The sequence below is a fragment of the Peromyscus leucopus genome, chromosome 1, assembly GCF_004664715.2.
Source record: "Peromyscus leucopus breed LL Stock chromosome 1, UCI_PerLeu_2.1, whole genome shotgun sequence".
NCBI lineage: Eukaryota > Metazoa > Chordata > Mammalia > Rodentia > Cricetidae > Peromyscus > Peromyscus leucopus.
Window position 1 is genome coordinate 28,795,683 of NC_051063.1, and position 19,059 is coordinate 28,814,741.

The window sequence follows — 19,059 nt, forward strand, 5'->3', positions numbered from 1 at the left end:
CTTGGCCAGTGCATGTGACCCTTGGCAGTCTTTCCCATAGGACCAACTGCATCACCAAGTTTCTTCAACATGGGGTTCATTTATTGCTCAAGAACAACCTTCTTTAAAGCCCTGGCTGGTTACCATGGTAGAAATACTCGTCACAGTCTTTCAAGCTCTTACTCTAATGTCAAGGAGCTGCCTCAGTTCCTCACAGTGGCCCACCTGTCCATAACAAGCTGACTCCAGTGCACTCCTGTTTGGAATTCTATCATTTTTCCCTCCTGCATAATGGAAGTCCTGTCATCTCCAACTGTGAGTAAGTGTGGAGCAGATCTGATAGACCCTAGAAATGTGGGTGCTGTAACAGTGCCCACGTACTCACCTGGATTCTGAAACTCTTAGCCGGGGACACAGAGGTTCTCTTTTGGGGTTCTTGGTCTCATTAATAAAAGAATTTAAAAACAGACTCAGAAGGAGGCTCAAGGACAATTTATTAAATTTTATTCAAGTGTCAGAGGAAAATTACAGTATAGGTTAGGTGAAAATCCTGGCTATAGGAGAAAATATGGAGAAAAAAATCAAGTTCTCTAAGTCAGACATGGAATATATTTAAAGTTAAAAGCACTCCCCAAAATGGAAGAGTGTAATGAGCCGAGAAAAGAGCCCCCAATCATCCTGCCGTGCAGTGGCCCTGTGGTCTTTCACAGCCCCTCCCTCTGCATCTTGGTGCGTATCCTGCTTGCTGGATGATCCTGGGTCAAGCAGAGGCTTGTTGATTTCCTCCGAACACTGGCTTCTTCCATGTTAACCATGCAGCTGCTTCCTTCCATTCCCGATCCCTGCTCACAGCTCATACAGCCTCACCAGCGTTAGAGCCCGGATCCTCATGCCTCTCAAAATGCAGCCATGGGGTTCTGCTTAGAGCTGTATATTTTGTTTGATTCTCCCAATCAGGATTATGGTTTCTGCAACATACTGATTCAATTAGCCAATCATTCCGGGGTCCAATTGTGAGTCAGTTCTTGGGTTGTTAAGCAGAATGAGTGGTGTTAGCCTGTACAGAAGGACTGTAATCCCCATCACGGTGTCATTAGTTAACAGTGTACTCCAGAGACTCAGAGTCCCATCCAAGAGTGAGTGGGCAGGAGGGGTCTCCAGGTTCGGCCACCGCTGTCATCCAGGTTCTGTGAGGAGCTATCTGAGCTGGAGTTGCGCTTTGCTGAGTTAGAAACCCAGGGCCATTAGAGCATTAATCTCATGGCCAGGAATTCTTTTTTTTTTCTGAAATTAACACTCCATTCAAGCTGAATGCCATCTGATCCAGTTGAGTAAGCCTGAGGTATCTTTAGAGATTCCTGCAGAGAAGAAATAACTTCAGCCAGACTATAGAAATAGCCAGCAGTTTTATGCCATTCCGTGTGTTTAGTACAAGGGTGAGGGTGCCAGCAAGGCCTTGGCTGTGTTTGTGGTCCAGGTGTTCACCCATTCAGGTCTCACCTAGTGGGGGAGGGTGGTGTGCAGAGCACTTAGCTTACCCTGCAGCCCTGCTCCAGACGTGCTGAGAGGCTTTCCAGGGAGTATTGGTACTGTGTAGAAAAGATGAAGCAGATGCCAACAGCTGTCCTGAGACCCTTTGTGATGAGCCCACCACCCAGGACGCAGAGCCCCTGCACAGTACTGTGAGCTGTGAGCACTGGCAAGGCCTTTGGATGCCATCTCTAGTTGAAACGATAGGAAAGATCCAAGCATAGTAGCTTATGCCTATGATCCTAGTACTTGGGAGGCTGAAGCAGGTGGATTACAAGTTTGAGGACAGCCTTGACTAGATAGCAAGATCTTATTTCAAACATAAGACAAACCTCACCACCACCCCAAAACCTAGAAGAAATTGGACCTCTATAAAACTTTTAACTCCTGCAGTCCTGCTCAGCCCGGTGCAGGAAACTTGGGCTTGCTGGAATCCTAGATCAAGCTAAACAAATTATAGTTTCTCTTGTGGAAAGGTAGAATCAGCGCTGGGCATGTCAACAGCCAACAGAATGAGAGGCACATTGCTGGACAACTTACATCTCCACGGTCATTGTGTTCTCCTATAGAAACAGGACTGCTGTCTGCCTAGATGACCTCACAGGAGGCCACTTCTTATTCAGGGTTTCCCCAACAATATCTCCTGAAGATCCTAAAACAGCCCCATGGCAAAAACAAGCCCGGTCCCTCCCCAGAACAGTGATTCTGTGGCTCCTTTCACTTCTCTGTCTCTGCAGCTCCTCCACCACTCAGGGCTTCCTGATGGATCATGCTTTCCTCTGCAGAGCTCTGGGAATGCTGACAGCTACGTCTTGGCTAAGGGACCCGGCAGACAAGGCCAGCTACAGGCCTGCTATGCCCACAGAGAGCCTCACCCACCCCTCTTGACTTTCCCTTGACTCCCAGAAAAACCAGCTCTTTACTGGCATGGGACTAGGGACATCACTGTACCTGGGTTGGGGGATGAGAAAAGACTCAAGAGACAAAGATATGCATTTTTCAAGGCTCTAGAAATTATGGGAGCAGATGGGCTGTAGGATCCAATTTTGATGCCAGGAACATGTTTCTGTATAAAGTAAATATTTTCCCACTGTGGATCTCCGGTGAGCATGTGGAGAAGCATATTTCCTAAAGATGCAAATAAGTCTAGTCAGAAATAAATATTGAATGGAAACTTCAAAGCCTGTAGATTTCTGCAGTTATAGACCCTGAAGACTTCTGTCCAAACAAGCAGACACACACACAGGTAGATGAAGGCTTGGGGCAGGGCGGGGCAGGTGGAAGGTTGAATAAAGGACGGATATACCCATATCTTTGTGTTCTCTCTCTCACTCTCACTCTCTCGCTCTGTGGGGGGGGGCAGGGTGAGGGAGAGAGAGCAATCGAGCATAAAGAGGCATATTGACAAAGAAACTACTGTTATGTCTGGCCAAAGACTGTTTTTTTTTTTTTCTCTTTTCACATATATCTTGTATTTGTCATAGACACATAATATATCATACATATTTATGGGCTACGGAGGTGACATTTCAATACATGTGCATATGCATGTGTAATGATTTGGCTAATTGGCATGTTCATTACCCCAGAAATGTATCATGTCGTTGTAGTGTGAAATCCAGAATCCTCTCTACTAACGGTTTTGAAGTCACAATTAAGTGTCAGCAACCACAGTGGCCTCCTGTGCTCTGAAGCCTGAGAGTTCGACCCTCTGACCAGCCATACTCTGAGTCTATTACCAGCATCTCCCCACACCCCTTCTTTCAGTTCAGAGGCCTGGAGTGTTTTCAGTGTACCAACACTGCTTTCTGTTGCAGATCTCGCCTTGCAGATTTTTTTACCAACTGCCAGCCAGAGTCAAGGTCTGTTAGCAACTGTCTCAAGGAGAACTATGCAGACTGCCTCCTGGCCTACTCAGGACTGATTGGTAAGACCAGGGGAAGGGGCAGGGGGCTACTCTGGATTACAGACCTGTCTACTGTAGCAAGTGATGTCTGCACAAGAGACACCTTTGAAGATAAGTTGGAGAAAGGAAAAAGGGAAGGAGGGAGGGAGGGAATGGATGCAGGAGAAAGGAGAATTGGGGTAATTATGGAGCAGGAAGGCTACAGATTCTAAAGGAAGTGAAGCATTCCTTCACTGGGGAACTGGCCACCCAGAACAAAAGCAGGGGAACAGGGCCACACAGAACATGGCCGTTGGAAGAAGAAAGCAATTAATTAACATAAACACAGTTAATTAAATAGGGGAACTTTGGAGAGCAGGAGCTTGGAAGCCATAAAAGCTGTTTCCAAGAAATGGCCCTTTGGAAGTGAGTTTCCCAATACCGTGGAGCTTCCTGCCATTATTGTTCTTGGTCACTTGACTCCGATGTACAGGGGATTGTTTAAGGCTAATTTTTTTTTCTGTAACTAACCATTTGAAAGGAGAAACAGTATTTTTTAGTTTGGGAGGCCTGTGGCACTAGGAGAGCCATATTCTCAGTATTGAAGAGAATAGTGAAATTAAACAAGACCCCTGTGTATGGGGAAAAATCCAGAAAGAGGCAGACTTAATCTGGGGTGAACAGAGCTGGCAGGAAGAAAGGCAGCTGTCCCCATGGACCAGGGATAGCCGAAGCTTCTCTGTCAGGACTCCATCACGGTTGGCATTTGAGAAGGAACATTGAAGAATGTGAAAGGTGAGAGAAATCACTGCTGTCATACAGCCCTGGTTTGGTGGCATCTCCCTGCCAGGGCCCATGTCAGAGTCGTACACATCGCCAGCAGGAACTAACCCCCCCACCCCCACTCCCCACCCCCGCATCTAGAATGAGAGCATAGGCTAACCTCATCATCAGAATGTCTTCAGTGAGAGCCTTTGGTTTAAGTAAGAGAGTGTTTAGTGCAAAGCTATTTCTAGTTCTGACACCCCAGCCACTCCCAACTTCTGAAAAGATGCCTGTGCTCCCACATGTAATGCCTCTAATAAAACTGTCACAGCTCCTCCAGGTATGCACCATTTCTGTGGCTCTGGCCAAGGAGTGTACACGCCCTCCATATTCAAACTCTCCTTAATGAAGGTCTTAGTCCCTACCTGGGAATGCATATGAAATGATGGAATTGCAGAAATAACAAAAGCAATTAAGGCATGCTCACTGTTTAAAAAGGAAAAATAAAACCAGGGATGTTCCCAGAAGACAACGTTAAGTCTCTGCAGATGCAATCACTGTTAGCGCTTCAGTCTGTGTCCTTCCAGGAGTTCATGCTCATTAACTCCCCTGTGAGCAGCCAAGGAGAGGTACTGCCAGCATTTCTGTGAGATCATTCCTAGGCTTGGCAAAGCCTTTTGTGCCTGAGCATGATGAAATGGAAGGAACAAATGGTAGATGGAGTGTGTTGTGCAGGCCAAGAAATGTTTCTCCTGGGTCTGGGTCTCTTCTGCGTGGTTTCCTGAGCCAGTGCTGCCTAACTTCCGCACAAAGTTTGTTTCTGCCTTTCCACGTGTCAGGGATCCACGGTAGATTCAGAGGTGCATTGGTCTTGATTTCCTCATTCTGTACCAGTGCCTGATGAGTTAGACCTCCCTGTATGGTGCAGATTAAATGCTCATGCTAATAATGAGATTCAAGTTCAAAAAAGTAAGACCAGTAGGGCAATGACAATATGTCCTTGACCCCAGAAGAGCTTCCAAAAACTGTTCTGTTTATAGCCAAACTCATCCTCTGGATTGCTGACCGATTTCTTCTTCCTTCATAAAAGCAACTAAAAACAGAAAGTTCTTGGCATCCATGGGCATTGCCTGGTGTGAGCCACCCAGGAGAAGACATTTGGGTTGTATTAAATATAAATGCATTGTATATTTCTCCCAGTGGAGGACTCGCCGGGAAAGCCACAAGTCATAAGCAGGACGGCCCACACAGCATCTCTGTGGGAACTGTTGTGGATCCATAGACAATACTTTAAAAGTCCTTGACTGGGAAAGTTTTATTGTTTCTTCCTTTTTATTCTTTTCTTTCATTCTTTCTTCTGCTTTTGATAGGGTCTCATGTAGCTAAGGATGACCTTGAACTCCTGATCCTCCTGCCTCCATCTCCCAAGTGCTGGGATTATAGGTGTGCACCACCAAACCTGGCTCATGGGGTGCTGGTGACTGAACTTCAGGCAGGCTCGACAGGACAAGCATTACCAGCTGAACTACACCCCCAACCCTGTTTCCATTTCTTTCACACCTTAGATGAGTTTATTTAAATCAGCTGAGGATCTGGGAAAGGAAGCCTCTTTATATACATCTGTAGACATTCAGGCTCTGGGGACCTTATTGGAGGCGCCTGCGCTTCCCTGTGTTACCCTAAAGAAACCATTTGCCTCTGAGTAAACTGGATTAAAAGCCTTAAAAGAATTCTTAAGTTATGTGCACCCAGTACTATTTATGAAGATTAATGACATTTTCAAGAAAATGCAAGGGATTTGGCAACTCATGCGTTCTAAGTTAATTCTCGCCTTCTCCATGACATCCATACATTTGTGCAGGAAGAAAATACCCTAAATACAGCCCAAGGAGTTTGCTTTTAATTTTTAAAGTAAATGTATAAATTATTTTATGTGCTGGAGATAAATTGCCAAGAAAATGCACCGCTTAACTTAATTTCCCACCCGGCAAACACAGCCTTTGTAATTAGCTGTGGTATTTCTACCGTCAGAGCAACATTTGTTTCTTTTTAGGCCACGGAAAAGTCCCTGTCAGCACAGGAGGACAACTGCCTTGTCTCTGTCTTTCAGGCACGGTCATGACCCCCAACTACATAGACTCCAGCAGCCTCAGTGTGGCCCCGTGGTGTGACTGCAGTAACAGTGGCAACGATCTGGAGGAGTGCTTGAAGTTTCTGAATTTTTTTAAGGACAATACGTGTCTCAGTGAGTTTTTAAAAAATAAGAAGCATGCCAACGCATACATGTTTTCCTCTTTGAGCTAAAGCACTCTGTTATGTTCCTCCATCCCTTCCCTCTCTTCCTCCCTCCCTCCCTCCCTCCTCCTCCCTCCCTCCCTCCCTCCCTTTCCTGGTGGCTCGTGGTGACTCTTGCTTCTTTTGGCATACTCAGTGACCCGGCAGGGAGTCTCACAAGTAATGAACTGGGTGCTGCCAAGGCTGTGCTCCCAAAGGCCTATGAGGACAAGAGATTCAAGTAACTGAGGGTGTATTATGTGGAAAGAGTAATTCTACTCACAGATCAAATTTTGATCTTGGCAGCCCGTGTAGAGTCCATTCCCAAGTTCTGAAAACCTGGTAGGAATGTACAGTGTGAAAAGCTCAAAAAAAAGTGGATAGGACAGGCCTCCAAGGACTGGGGGAAATTAGAATGTTGACATCAACAGCCCCTCGCATTGTGAGGCCTGGCTCCAAGGAGAGGCAATGGATCTACCTTGGTGGGGGATCTGGCAGTGCGGCGGGTACACTCAGGATGTGGGTTATCTTGGGATCTGAGCTGAGCCCTTGTGAGCAGGGTGCTCTTCTTTGGGAACAGGACTGGTTACTGTTGTGGTACTCTTTAGGCAATTTAGAATCATGTTTGACAAAGGGATTGGGATATACAGATGTGAACCTGGGCATCCATCAGCAAAACTTACAAAGTAGGACACTAGGTCTCCCTCGCACACAGCTCCGTGATGGGTGAGCGTGCTCTGGATGACTCTCCAGATGAGACACAACTCCTGTTGTAGGGAGTGTAGAGTTCATGCAATTTTATTTTCTGTGCTCCACACAAGCCACATGAGATCCCTAGGAGATACAGGTATCATATCCATGTGACAGCTGAGTAAAAGAGGAATGTTCTCATGGACCTGGAGTGGTAGAGTTATGATATAAAGCTTCAATCCTTGTGCAGGCCCCTGCCTCACAAAGACCTTGTGTTTAGCTGGTATTGAAGGAGCAACTGTTAGAAGCATAATCCTGAACATCAGGTTCAGCCATCCCCCTGAAGAACTCTGTCCTCAAGTGATAAATTCTGCATGATGCTATATGCTTTCTGGCTTTTGAAGAATTAGCTGTTAACTTACCAACTTTTTGGAAAATAACTCATGGACATTTCACTAAAATTTCTACATCATTTCCTCCATTGAAAAGTAAAACCCAACTTGCTTGATAGGTGCTTCAAACAATGTAATTGGAATGCCTTAGTTTGGTTTTTCTAAAAATAAAATGATCTTTTGAGTTGTTAGGTTGCATTCAGACCCACAAAATGTGCCGTGAATGTGGAGGCATTTCCTGAGACTTTGGGTGTGCCAGCATGTTAGAGTTGGACCTCTTGTTTAGGCTTCATTTTATGCATTGTTTTTACTTTCACTTCTTGTATTCTTCTGGTTGAATGCAAGTTTAAGCAAAAATAAAGCAATGGAAAATTTGTTCCTCAGAGAGAAATTAAAGTTGTCCCTCTTTGGCAACATTTCCATAAAGGGGAGAATAGTCTTATTAATGACTTCTAAATAAAAACAAATGCCAAAAGCAGCCAACAGCTTTCATAATCGTTCCATTTATCCTGGTTTGGATGGGGCACAGGACCAAAATGCAGTGTCTTACACAGGGCCTGACCTAGAAGCTATTACTGTTTTTTGAATGTGACTTCTATGTGGAAACCTTGTTCTTCCTCCTTCCAATTAAGCCAGACTTCCCTCAGATCTGTCTACCCTGAACACAGTTGCAACCAGTTGTTTGGCTGTAGTTTGGGGATGGGAAACGGTCATTTTAAAGCCGATTCATGGCAGGTAGGTATAGAGGGATGAGAGAAGACTAAGGTTGAGGAGGAGAGAGGACTTGTATTAGGAAAGCAGGTGCACCTCCTCCCAGGGGCCTCCCTGAACCGCTTTATCTAGACACCAGCCTCCTTCCTCCAGCATTCCTCCTGCCCCTCCAGGCTTCATTGCCTCTTAGCATTTACCATCCCCCACGTGTGGAAGCTTCTGCCTTTTTGCCTTCCTGGCCAGAAGTTCTATTGTGGGTGTGGCTTTGGTCTTACTTTGCTGTCACTGCCGTTCAAGACCTCATGCTTAGTACATGGAGCCACACCTGGAATTTAGTAGTTAGATCTGTAACCTTTCAGTGAATGAGGAAAAGAGTAACTGAACTCAAAGAGGTGAGGGAGGTCTGCACACCTGGGAAAGAAGGATCGTCTTCACAAAGGACAACTCTCTGTGGTGCGTTATTCGCGTCCCGGGGTCACTTAGGCAACCTGGTCTACAGTCGCCCCTCTCGACGCTCTGAGTAGCGCTTAAACCACAGTCCCTCACTCGAACCACACTGCTGCCTTTGTATGTTTGGAAGCTGCCTCTCACAGATCCTCCAAAACGTAGACGCACGGAAAACAAGCTTCCAATTTTGCTAAACTTGAAGGATAACAATTTTGAGACAAAATGTCACTTCTAAGGGGAAGATTGGGCTTCAGTTATTCTGTCTTGTATATCAAAAAGTGCCAAGTAAGCGTCATATATTAGCAATTTGCACTTTCAGGTCCCAAATGAAGGAGTTTGATTTCTTATACAATGAATATGAAATAAAAAAATTCCTAAATCCAGGGCAAATCCCCGAAGACCTGATTAAAAACTGTTTTTTATTCATTTTGGGAAGGGAACAACACAACCAATTTACTCTTGCCATAAAAACAATCTAATCCCATGAAATTATAATAAGCTTTGAAAGTTTCACGTTTCGAACTTTTCATTTAGACAGGGCTGTGCCTATCTAGTTATGCAGATTCTGTTTGGAAGACTGGAAGCAGAAAGGAGAAAAATAATCACACTTAAATTTTCAGTAGATATTGATGAAGTTTAAGGCAGATTTTTCTTCTGAAGAAACTGGCTGCAGTTTGCTGCCTGTGTGTGTTAGGGCCGCCTCAGCTTCAGGGGAAAGAAAACGACACCAGTTAATTTTCATTCAGTGTAGAATTCTGACACAGCATAGGTATTTCGTTTTTCTTGGAAAAGTGATGTAGCTATGATGTTACTTCTGAGTTTGAAGACGTTCCTCAAAGGGCTCCCTAATAAATACTTGCTTTATATGTATAGTAAGTGTCTCACTCAGTGTTTAATGAATGGGTTGATTTTTGAGCACCTGATCCAAGAGATTGGCTCTCAGAACCAATAACGTGGATGAGTAGATGGGTGAGTGTTTGGGTGGGTGGGTGGGTGGGTGGATGGATGGATGGATGAGTGAGTGGGTGGGTGGGTGGACTAAGCTTGTTCTGGGACATCCAGTGCTGTAATCAGAATTGCTCTTGTGCCTCTTTGGCTGTATGCATCCTGCACGTTATGTTTGCTCCTTGCCTCTGAATGGGATTTCCTTTTATTTTACTGCAGAAAATGCAATTCAAGCCTTTGGCAATGGCTCAGATGTGACCATGTGGCAGCCAGCCCTCCCAGTACAGACCACCACTGCCACCACTACCACTGCCTTCCGAGTCAAGAACAAGCCTCTGGGGCCAGCAGGGTCTGAGAACGAAATCCCCACACACGTTTTGCCACCCTGTGCAAATCTGCAGGTGAGAAGTGGGTCTGGCTCTCCCCTGAGAGCTGGCTTCTGGGAGAACACGTGCTTATCGTCTGAAAGATGCACAAGGAGAGGCGGCAGTGCCACCCAGATTTGAATCACTTTTCAAAACAAAATCTTTGTGTGTGCATGCATGTTCATATGTTTGATGTGGCAGCCCCATGTGCATGAGGAAGTCAGAGTACAACCTTGATGTCAGCCTTCTTCTCAGCCTTCTTCTGTGTGAGCCAGGTTAGTTACGAGCTTTGGGGATTATCTCTGCCTCCCATCTCATTGTAAGAGCACTGGGATTCCAGATCCATGTTACTGTGTCTGGCTTTCTCTGGGTTCTGGGGATCTGTTCTCAGGTCTTCACACAGGTATGGTGAACACTACCTGTTACGCCGTCTCCCCAGCCCAGATTTGAATCTGGAAGTTGCGTTATAAACATCATAAGAGGAGACTGTGATGTCTCATAGAGTGAAGGAAAGGATGGACTGTGGAACTGACTGCTACTCGATGAAGATGTGACTTTGGTCAAGGCTCTATAAAGTGAGGAGTCTGGGCAGATGTACCACTAAGGATTTTTTTTGGGGGGGCGGGGGGGTTATAGAGTTGGGTTGGCTGTCTATATTTTTGGCTGATTCCGTGTTTCTGATAAAGCCACAGCATATCAAAGAGAGAGTGTTCTTGGCTTGTCGCCATTACAGCCATTCAAACATGGCATGAAATGTTGACCTGTCTCCGAGGGGAGTCCGAGGCGGTGTTACTAACTGCTGTGTAGAGTCCTGGAGAGGCTAGTTATTTACAAGGCAAAGAGCAATGCTGTTCCAGAGGAAGGGGAGTTGTACAGTACCGTGGAAAACCTTACATGTACACAGAGGACAGTGAGAGTGATCAGGAAGCTTCTTAAAGACCAACCCAGGTGTGCCTGAGTTGAAGCAAAGTATAAACATGGCAGTTCCCCTCTTCTGTCAGAGGGTGTGTTTGTTCTGACATTTTATTGAGTTTCCATAGTAGTGAGTATTCAACTGTCTACAAGACATTAGTGAGTTGGAGGTTTTCACAAGTTCTAATGCACTTAGGCTCCTTGGGTACTCTCCTGGTGGCTGATGGGTAAGGGCAATTACTGTGACATGGTGGTCTAGCTCTTGCATATGAGGACCTAGACTTCTAGAAAATGATGTTTCTATTCAAGTGTGCAGAGCTGGTGGGTCACAGAAGCTGGGAATCCAAGAATGGCATCTGTCCATGGTTGTTCCTATATGCTGAGGGAAGAGGTAACTATATGGTGGCTTGTGGTAATACATGGTGCACCCCAATAAAACTTACCTGGGGATCAGAGGACAGAGCCAGCCATTAGACTAGACATAGAGGCCAGGCAGTGGTGACACACACCCTTAGTCCTATCACTCGGGAGACAGAGATCCATCATCTGGATCTCTGTGAGTTCAAGGCCACACTGGGACCAGAGCCAGGCATTGTGGCACACACCTTTAGTCCCCACACTTGAGATCTCATGCCTTTGCTTGGGAAGCATACATGCCTTTAATCCCAGGAAGTAAAATGGCAGGGCAGAAAAGGGTATATACGGAAACAGGAACCGTATATACCTTTAGACCGAGGGTTTCCTGGAGGTGAGGTAATGGCGGCAGCAGCAGTTCAGCTGGGTCCCATTCGGGTGAGGACTGAGGCTTTCATTCTGAGGAAACAGGATCGGCTGAGGAGGTGGCGAGGTGAGGCTAGCTGTGTGTGGCTTGTTCTGTTTCTCTGATCTTTCAGCCTTCACCCCAGTATCTTGCTCTACGGTTTTGTTTTGGGTTTTTTTTTTTTATTAATAAGACATTTTAGGGATTCGTGTCACAGTGGCTCCTGTCTTCTGCCATGCCAGGAAAAGGGGTGGTTGGTCTATTTGCTGTTGTTTTGATTGTTACAGGGTCTCATGTGACCCTTACTGACCTTGAACTTGCTATGTAGATAAGGGGGCTTATCAGCATGTGCCACCATGCCTGGTGCATGCAGAGCTGAGGTGGAACCCAGGACTTGGTGTGTGTTACTCACAAGCCATTGTGACAGGGCCTCACTCATAGCACAAAAGTGCCTCTCCTCTTCCTCCTCCCCGGCAAGGCTCAGCCCCTCTGGAGCCCCTCTGGAGCCCCTCTGGAGCATTCTTAGGAATGCCTTCTTCATCCACAGGCGCTGTGTCTGGAAAGTGCTGAGCGGTTTTCCCATCTACTTTGTAAGACACTGCTTTGCTCTAAGCGCCCTTCATCTGAGCTTTGGCTTCTGTCTGCTTGGTCCTTCTGGGTCCTCATTCTCCAACACACGGTCTGAGGCAAACTCGTTCACACCAGACAGCAGGGAGAAATCAGATCACACAGCTCAACAGCAAGCCCAGTGTCCTTTGGATTCGTGAACCACTTTCTGAGCCTTAGCATCTCCAGGTCCCCCTCTGCAGAGAAAGTCAGAGCTGGGAGGCAGCGCAGGGCGTGGTCAGTGGCATCTACTGCTCCATTCTGCAGCAGGGCCCCGAGTCTGAGAGAAGAGAAGGGATTGGTTGAGTCTCCCAGACTGGTGACTCTGACATTAGAAATGGCATGATCAGTGTCTTCTCCGTTTCTGGTCAGGGCTCTGGCCCTGTCTCCCCCGCTTCCTGCTGCACACACACACAGTCAGCCTTGGCTCTCTGTGCTGCCCACCCTCAGATTCCAGTGTCAGTCAACACAGCCGCCAGATGAAGGACAAGACCTTGACGTCACACGCCGATGAAGATGGGCCAGGGATGCTTTCTGATCAGTGAGGAAGGGGACTTGTGCTTCGGCAAGATCATTCTGTACACATTTGGACACACAAAGGGTGACTCAGATACCACCTACAGTCTGTTACTAACTTTCCTCTGACTTAAAACCTGTGTAGACCTGAATATTCTAGAACTAAAACAGAAAGTCACTCCTCAGTGAACAGAATCTCGTGGGCAAGATGCAGCTTGCCCACAGTTTCAGAAGGTCAGATAGGGTAACTAGGTGACATCTCAGATTGGAAACCATGGCACTCCAGTTTCCTCATCCTTTGGGTGGAGACTCTCTTAGCCATAAAATGTGTCCTCTGCTTCTCCAGTTCCTTTCCTTGTCTTATCTCAGCTCCTGACTTGGGTTCTTGTAGAGAACATCTTATCGCCAATACGGATATTCCCAGCCAACCCTCCCTGCCAGGAGGATTCTGTACCGCTGCACAGTTGTCCTGGCAACGCTGAGGCACACCTGAGCCTCACTCCCCAGAAACCATGCCTTTCCATTCCCTGTGTTCGCATAGCAGTTCTGCTTTGTAAGCAGAGGAACAAAGGTAAAATTCAAGCGTGATGTTTATCTCAGGGTAACCTCTGTTGGCTTCTCCTCTGAAAGGGCTGAAAGAATTGAATTGGCCAGGATGGAGGGCAGTCACACTTCTCTTCTGAGATACATGGTAGAGTTTAGTAGCATTCGGCATCTGGGAGAAGAGGTCTGGGGTTTCACTGAACCTGTCTTTACAGCTGAGGTGTGAGATGAGGGTGTTAGCACTGTGGCCTTAGCCAATGTGCTAACTCTTTAAGCCTCCTCTTTCTTGTCTGGTGAGCATGAGTATTGCCTAGCTGCTAGAGTAGAGGCAGTGGTGCAGAATGGATGCTCCAGAATGATGTGCAAAAATGACCATCGTGATGACTGAGCCTTAGTCAGGTAGTCACGTGATCTGCCTGTTACAAAGATGAATGGTGGCGCTGGGCCTTGCTCCAGAATGAGGGTCTGGGGTGTGCTGAGGAGCACTGAAGTGAGAGACATGGCAGGTGGATAGTAGTGCATTTCACACTTCCAACTATGTCCCCCTTCTGTCCCCTTCCTCCTCAGAGCACCTCTGTGGGGCAGACATTGCAGGCATCCTTTGCTTTCACAAAGGAGATGCTTAGAGGATAATGACTTAACCAAAATCGGCGTCTTTGCAGACTCGTCCCGAGGCTAGAGTATCTTTTTGTCTCATTTTGTGACACTTGGACAACTAAGCCTTTCTACATGAGGATGGAAGTGAGGAAAGAAGGAAGGGTAGCTGCCCTAGTTCCTGCTGAAGGTCAGCCCCGGGAATGCAGCGGCAAATCTAAAGTTCATACTTCACTCAGGGCGGCTCCTGGCTCCAGGTCCAGGACGCGGGGTTCTGACGACTGAAAGTTTGCCAGTGAAAGTTCTGTAGCTTGATGACCTCTTTAGGGTGACCTACATGAAGAATGCTGAAGGATGATCCGAGGCCGTAGTTGGAGGCTGATGACAGTGACAGTGGAGTCCGTCACCCCCAGAACACGGTCCCTCTGGCTGATTTAGGGCTCTGCTCGGTGCAGGGCTCCCAGGAGGCTCATTCTCTGCCTCTGCCTTGCCTCTGTGCCTGCCTGGCTGTAGATGAATTACCATTTGCCAGGGGGTCCTAGAAATATCTTCTAATGGTGTTTGTCCCTGCTGCCTGTGTCGTGACTCAGAATAGAACTGACTGAAACCAACTTGGGATCCATTGCTAACAGATCTGGAGACAGTCAAAGACTTTGGCAGCCTTAAAGTTCACTTCCTTCGAGACGCGCCCTCTTGTAATATTTTTAAATACACAATAACATGAGAAGACTCGGGGTACTGCAGAGTCTGCCTTAACATTTGAGATAGACTCCCCCGTGGGAGGAAAGGAAAAGAATAAACATTTTTTCGAAAGCATGCCTAGAACCAACAGCAGATCTGCCTGGGGAATGGGAGGCCCTGGGCCTGGTGATCATGGGCTCATGGGTGGCTGCTGTGGAAGGCTCTAAAAAAATTGATTGATGAGTATAAAATGTCAAGGAAATGTCCCAAGTGCAGGCCCCCTGAGGTGATAAAATACTGGGTTTGGGGTAGCCTGCCAAGCTCCCATGGCAGGATTAATTGGCATCATGGAGTAACAAGCATGACGCAGGCCCTGCTATTGTTAGCCTCTCTCTCTGACTCGTATGAAATGGTCACACGAGAAACAAAGAAACCTTAATAATTCCCCAAATTACTTCATCATCTGTACACTTGAGTGGCCTGGCAGCTGGAAACACTCTCGGCATTTAAACCAAAAGAGTGTACTTGTTGCTTACTTAAAGTAAACATCTCCCTCTGGGGAGGTAAGTGGATATTGGAAACTCGTCTGTTTGGAGTCACTGTGCCTTCTTAGCGCCAGTGCCCCCACCCCTGTGAATACCCTGGATGTGGTACCCAGAGACCTCTGGGCTCCAAGTCTGACTACAGTAGCATTGAGTTGGATGTCTGGGGGGCGGGGTGCAGGGGGTTCCCAAGATCACGAAAATCCACACAGGGTTTGTTTTTCCTAAGAAAGGGTCTCACATTGTACTCCAGTGTGACCTTAAATTTGTGTCAGTCTGCTTACCTCAGCCTCCCACGTGCTGGGATTTTAGATATGAGTTACCACACCTTAATCAGGTTCAGTTCGTGTGTGTGTGTGTGTGTGTGTGTGTGTGTGTGTGTGTGTGTGTAGTTTTGTATGCATGCTTGTTTTGAGTGCAAGTATATATGCATGAGTGTGTATGTGTGGGGCAGAGGTCAACCTCCAGTGTTATTCCTTAGGAAGCCGTCCAGTCCACCATATTCTGAGACGGGGATGGCACTTGGCCTGGAACTTTCAGATTAGGTTGGGCTGGCTGGTCAGTGAACCCAGTGGAGATTCTCCTGTCTCTGTGCTGGAATTCCAAGGATGCAGCTGCTTATATGTGCAATCTGGTCATCAAACTCAGGTCCTGGGCGTTTGCATGGTGTGAGTGCGACTCGCCGAGTTACCTCCCTAGAAAACAGGGTTTCGTTTTGTTTTGATTTTCTCCTGGGTGTTATCAATTTGCATGAGTGGGGAGCCCCAGCTCACCAGGCCAGGGTATCCCACACATGAGGGAAATATGCTGGACAGGTGCGGGGGGGGGGGGGGGGTGTGGTGGTGGTGGTTATGGAAAGTCATTCACACCCAGGCGCTGCATCCACGTGGAGAGTTTATTATAACAGAGAGATGAAGAGAAAGACAGGAAAGAGGGAGACAAGGAAGAATGAGAAGGGAGAGAGTGAATGGAGAAAGAGAGCGAGGAAGGGGAGGAGTCTTCCTTAAAATGAGGCTTTCACATCAGGATGCAGGGCGGCTCCAAGGGGTGGGGTTTCAAGGGGTGGGTCAGAATATTAACATTCCTCCGTTTTGATTAGTATAAAAAGAGGTGAGTTGTGGAAGCAAATGGGGGAACAGGGCGCTGAATTCCCGAGACTACTTCAGATTGACAAGGGGCAAAGTGGGGAGGGGGAACCGGAGCCCCGCAGTGGGAGATCTCACGTGCAGCACGCGGTGTCTGTTCCTTGAGGGAGCCGAGGAGGCAGGTTGTAGCAGTGGTGTTCCAGGAGCTTGGGGGAATGGCATGCCAAATCAGGGGTATAGAAGCCATGGCATCTGCTGTTTCTCTGGAGGTCAGGTGAGAACAGTGAATCTGCAAAATATGCTCAAAAAATAGGTGGGGTCAGACACAGGCTCTGGAGACTGTTAGTCTTCATCAGACCTGATTTCTTGATGAAGTAGCAGAACTTTTCCCAGGAACCTGTAGGTATCTGTAAGACAGCAGGAATAGATTTTTATCATAGCAAAAGGGTTAAAAATCCATTTAAGGACTCTTAAGAACTCTTTGTAGTCAATGTTGTATTAGTTTATCAAAATTGCATCTAAAACTTCGAACCTCTGGAGTTATATCTGAAACCAGTCTATCCTGTAGCATGAAGCCTGTGAATGAGGCATACCTGTCTGTAATTTCGGCAGGAAACTTATTAATGAGCTGTCTTTGGGTTCCCTGGTTGTCTAGTGGTTAGGATTTGGTGCCGTCACTGCTGCGGCCCGGGTTTGATTCCCAGTCAGGGAACCAATGTTGTATTTTAAAAACAGCACGGGAAGCCGGGCGTTGGTGGCGCACGCCTTTAATCCCAGCACTCGGGAGGCAGAGCCAGGCGGATCTCTGTGAGTTCGAGGCAGCCTGGGCTACAAGTGAGTCCAGGAAAGGCAAAGCTACACAGAGAAACCTGTCTCGAAAAACCAAAAAAAAAAAAAAAAAAAAAAAAAAAGCAGACTTCTTTTGCCGGGCGGTGGTGGCGCACGCCTTTAATCCCAGCACTCGGGAGGCAGAGCCAGGCGGATCTCTGTGAGTTCAAGGCCAGCCTGGGCTACCAAGTGAGTCCCAGGAAAGGCGCAAAACTACACAGAGAAACCCTGTCTCGAAAAATCAAAAAAAAAAAAAAAAAAAAAAAAAACAGCACGGGAAGGAGTCACACCATACAACAGGACCCACATAGGAGGTTTATTGAGGGGAGGGGAGAGAAGAGGGCAGGAAAGGGGCAGAGACTGGTCCCTGAGGATGAGAGAGAAATGAGATGGGAGGTGGGCAAGGCCCGCCTTTTATAAGGAAACATAGCAAATGGGCACAGGAGGTGGCTCTTAGTGGCTGCAGCTGAGGCCTATCCTGTCAGGCCCCGAAGGGCAGGCCAGGCAGGTGCCTAAATGCTAACACTGGGGTTGTTTGAATCCTCAGAGCTGGTAGATGTCGTGGGCTGATCCTACTGGAGGCTAGTCATTGCAGCCTTTGAACCTGAGACAGTGATACAGCAGGCCACAGAGTACCTCATCAGCCCAGATCTAGCAGGATGGCTAGAGAACTGTGGATAGTTGCCCTGTGTTACAGTGACCAGTGCAAGCCACCGAGGTAGCTTTCTGTGAACCAAATGAAACACATCTGAGTATGAGACAGAAGACCATCAAGTGTCCATCCCAGATTTGGGTCCTCTCCCCTCGTCCTTGAGACAACATTCTAGAAGGAATCAGCAGAGCAGATATCTGAATTGTGAAAGATGAGTCAGCCCTCGTGGCCAATTTCTGTAAGAGTGATTCCTACCCAAATCAGCACTGCAGAGTCAGCTCCCCTGCTGCCCCTGCACCCTGACATAGGTACATCTTCAGTGGTCTCTGACTGTGAGCTCATCGTCACCAAGTGGCTCTCAGCAGGGACACTCGGCTCCCTCTCTGTGCCCAGTGCAGGAGGGTTGCACAGAGGGTCTGTGAAATCACTGAATCTAAGTCTACACTCCATGCTCTCCAGCATAGCTTGGACTCACTTCCTTCTAGTCCAAAGGCAGAATCTAACTACCCTGCAGCCTGGACTCACTCTCAGATGGCTTGGAGGCATGGGGGATGACAGTTCATTCCGCTCTTCCATATTATGCATGAGAATATTGAGTATGATCTATATTTAGAAGGCTCCCCTCCCTCTTCTGCTCCAGTACCTTATGGGACCCAAATAAAGTCTGTTTGTTCCACATAGGGCCTGACCACTCCAGAACTTTGCAGATTTTGAAACTTTGCAGCAGGAAGGTGATTATCCAAAACTGCTAAATACCCAGGGCTCTGCCAGTTGTGGCAAGTGCAAATTTTTAAGTGTCGAGTTTTCAAAGGAAAGCTGCCAATGGGTGTTCTGTAAATCATTTGTGCCAGCAGACTGACCCCATTATGTCAGCTAATCCTGGAAATACAGGAGGTAAATTTAAATCTTCGAGCATGAAGCACTTAATCAATATTCTAAATGTTTTTCTTGCAATTTATGCTTGCCGAGCAATGGGGTACTTTGGCGTCCCGTTAATCTTCCATCGGCGAAGAGACACTCGGAGAGAGGCCAGGGTGTTGTGGGATGTTCTGTATGTCCTGTGGGAGCCCGTTCTCGGGTTCCTCGTGGCTTTACCCAGCATGTTCGCATAGAGGATAATTAGGACCACGGGCCTGAGTGCAGGTGTCTGAGATGGTCTGCACTTGGCTGTGCTGGAGGATGGTCTGTATGTCAAGTTGCTCTGATTGGTCATAAAATAAAACACTGATTGGCCTGTGGCTAGGCAAGATGTATAGGTGGGACTAACAGGAGAAATAAAAGAACAGGAAGGCAGAAGGAGTCACTGCCAGCTGCCACCCTGACAAGCAGCATGAAAAGATGCCGGTAAGCCACGAGC

At 47.2% G+C, this 19,059-nt stretch overlaps 1 protein-coding gene across 4 annotated transcripts in view; it reads left to right on the forward strand.

Annotated features, from left to right (window-relative positions):
• The window catches only part of Gfra1 (GDNF family receptor alpha 1), a 218,823-nt gene that overhangs the window by 180,272 nt on the left and 19,492 nt on the right, over positions 1-19,059 (forward strand). For all 4 annotated transcript variants that reach the window (XM_028880981.2, XM_028880979.2, XM_028880983.2 and 1 more), the window contains 3 exons: positions 3,327-3,436; positions 6,270-6,404; positions 9,838-10,019. In XM_028880981.2, coding sequence (XP_028736814.1) covers positions 3,327-3,436; positions 6,270-6,404; positions 9,838-10,019 — 427 coding nt within the window. The remainder of the gene's footprint in view (positions 1-3,326; positions 3,437-6,269; positions 6,405-9,837; positions 10,020-19,059) is intronic.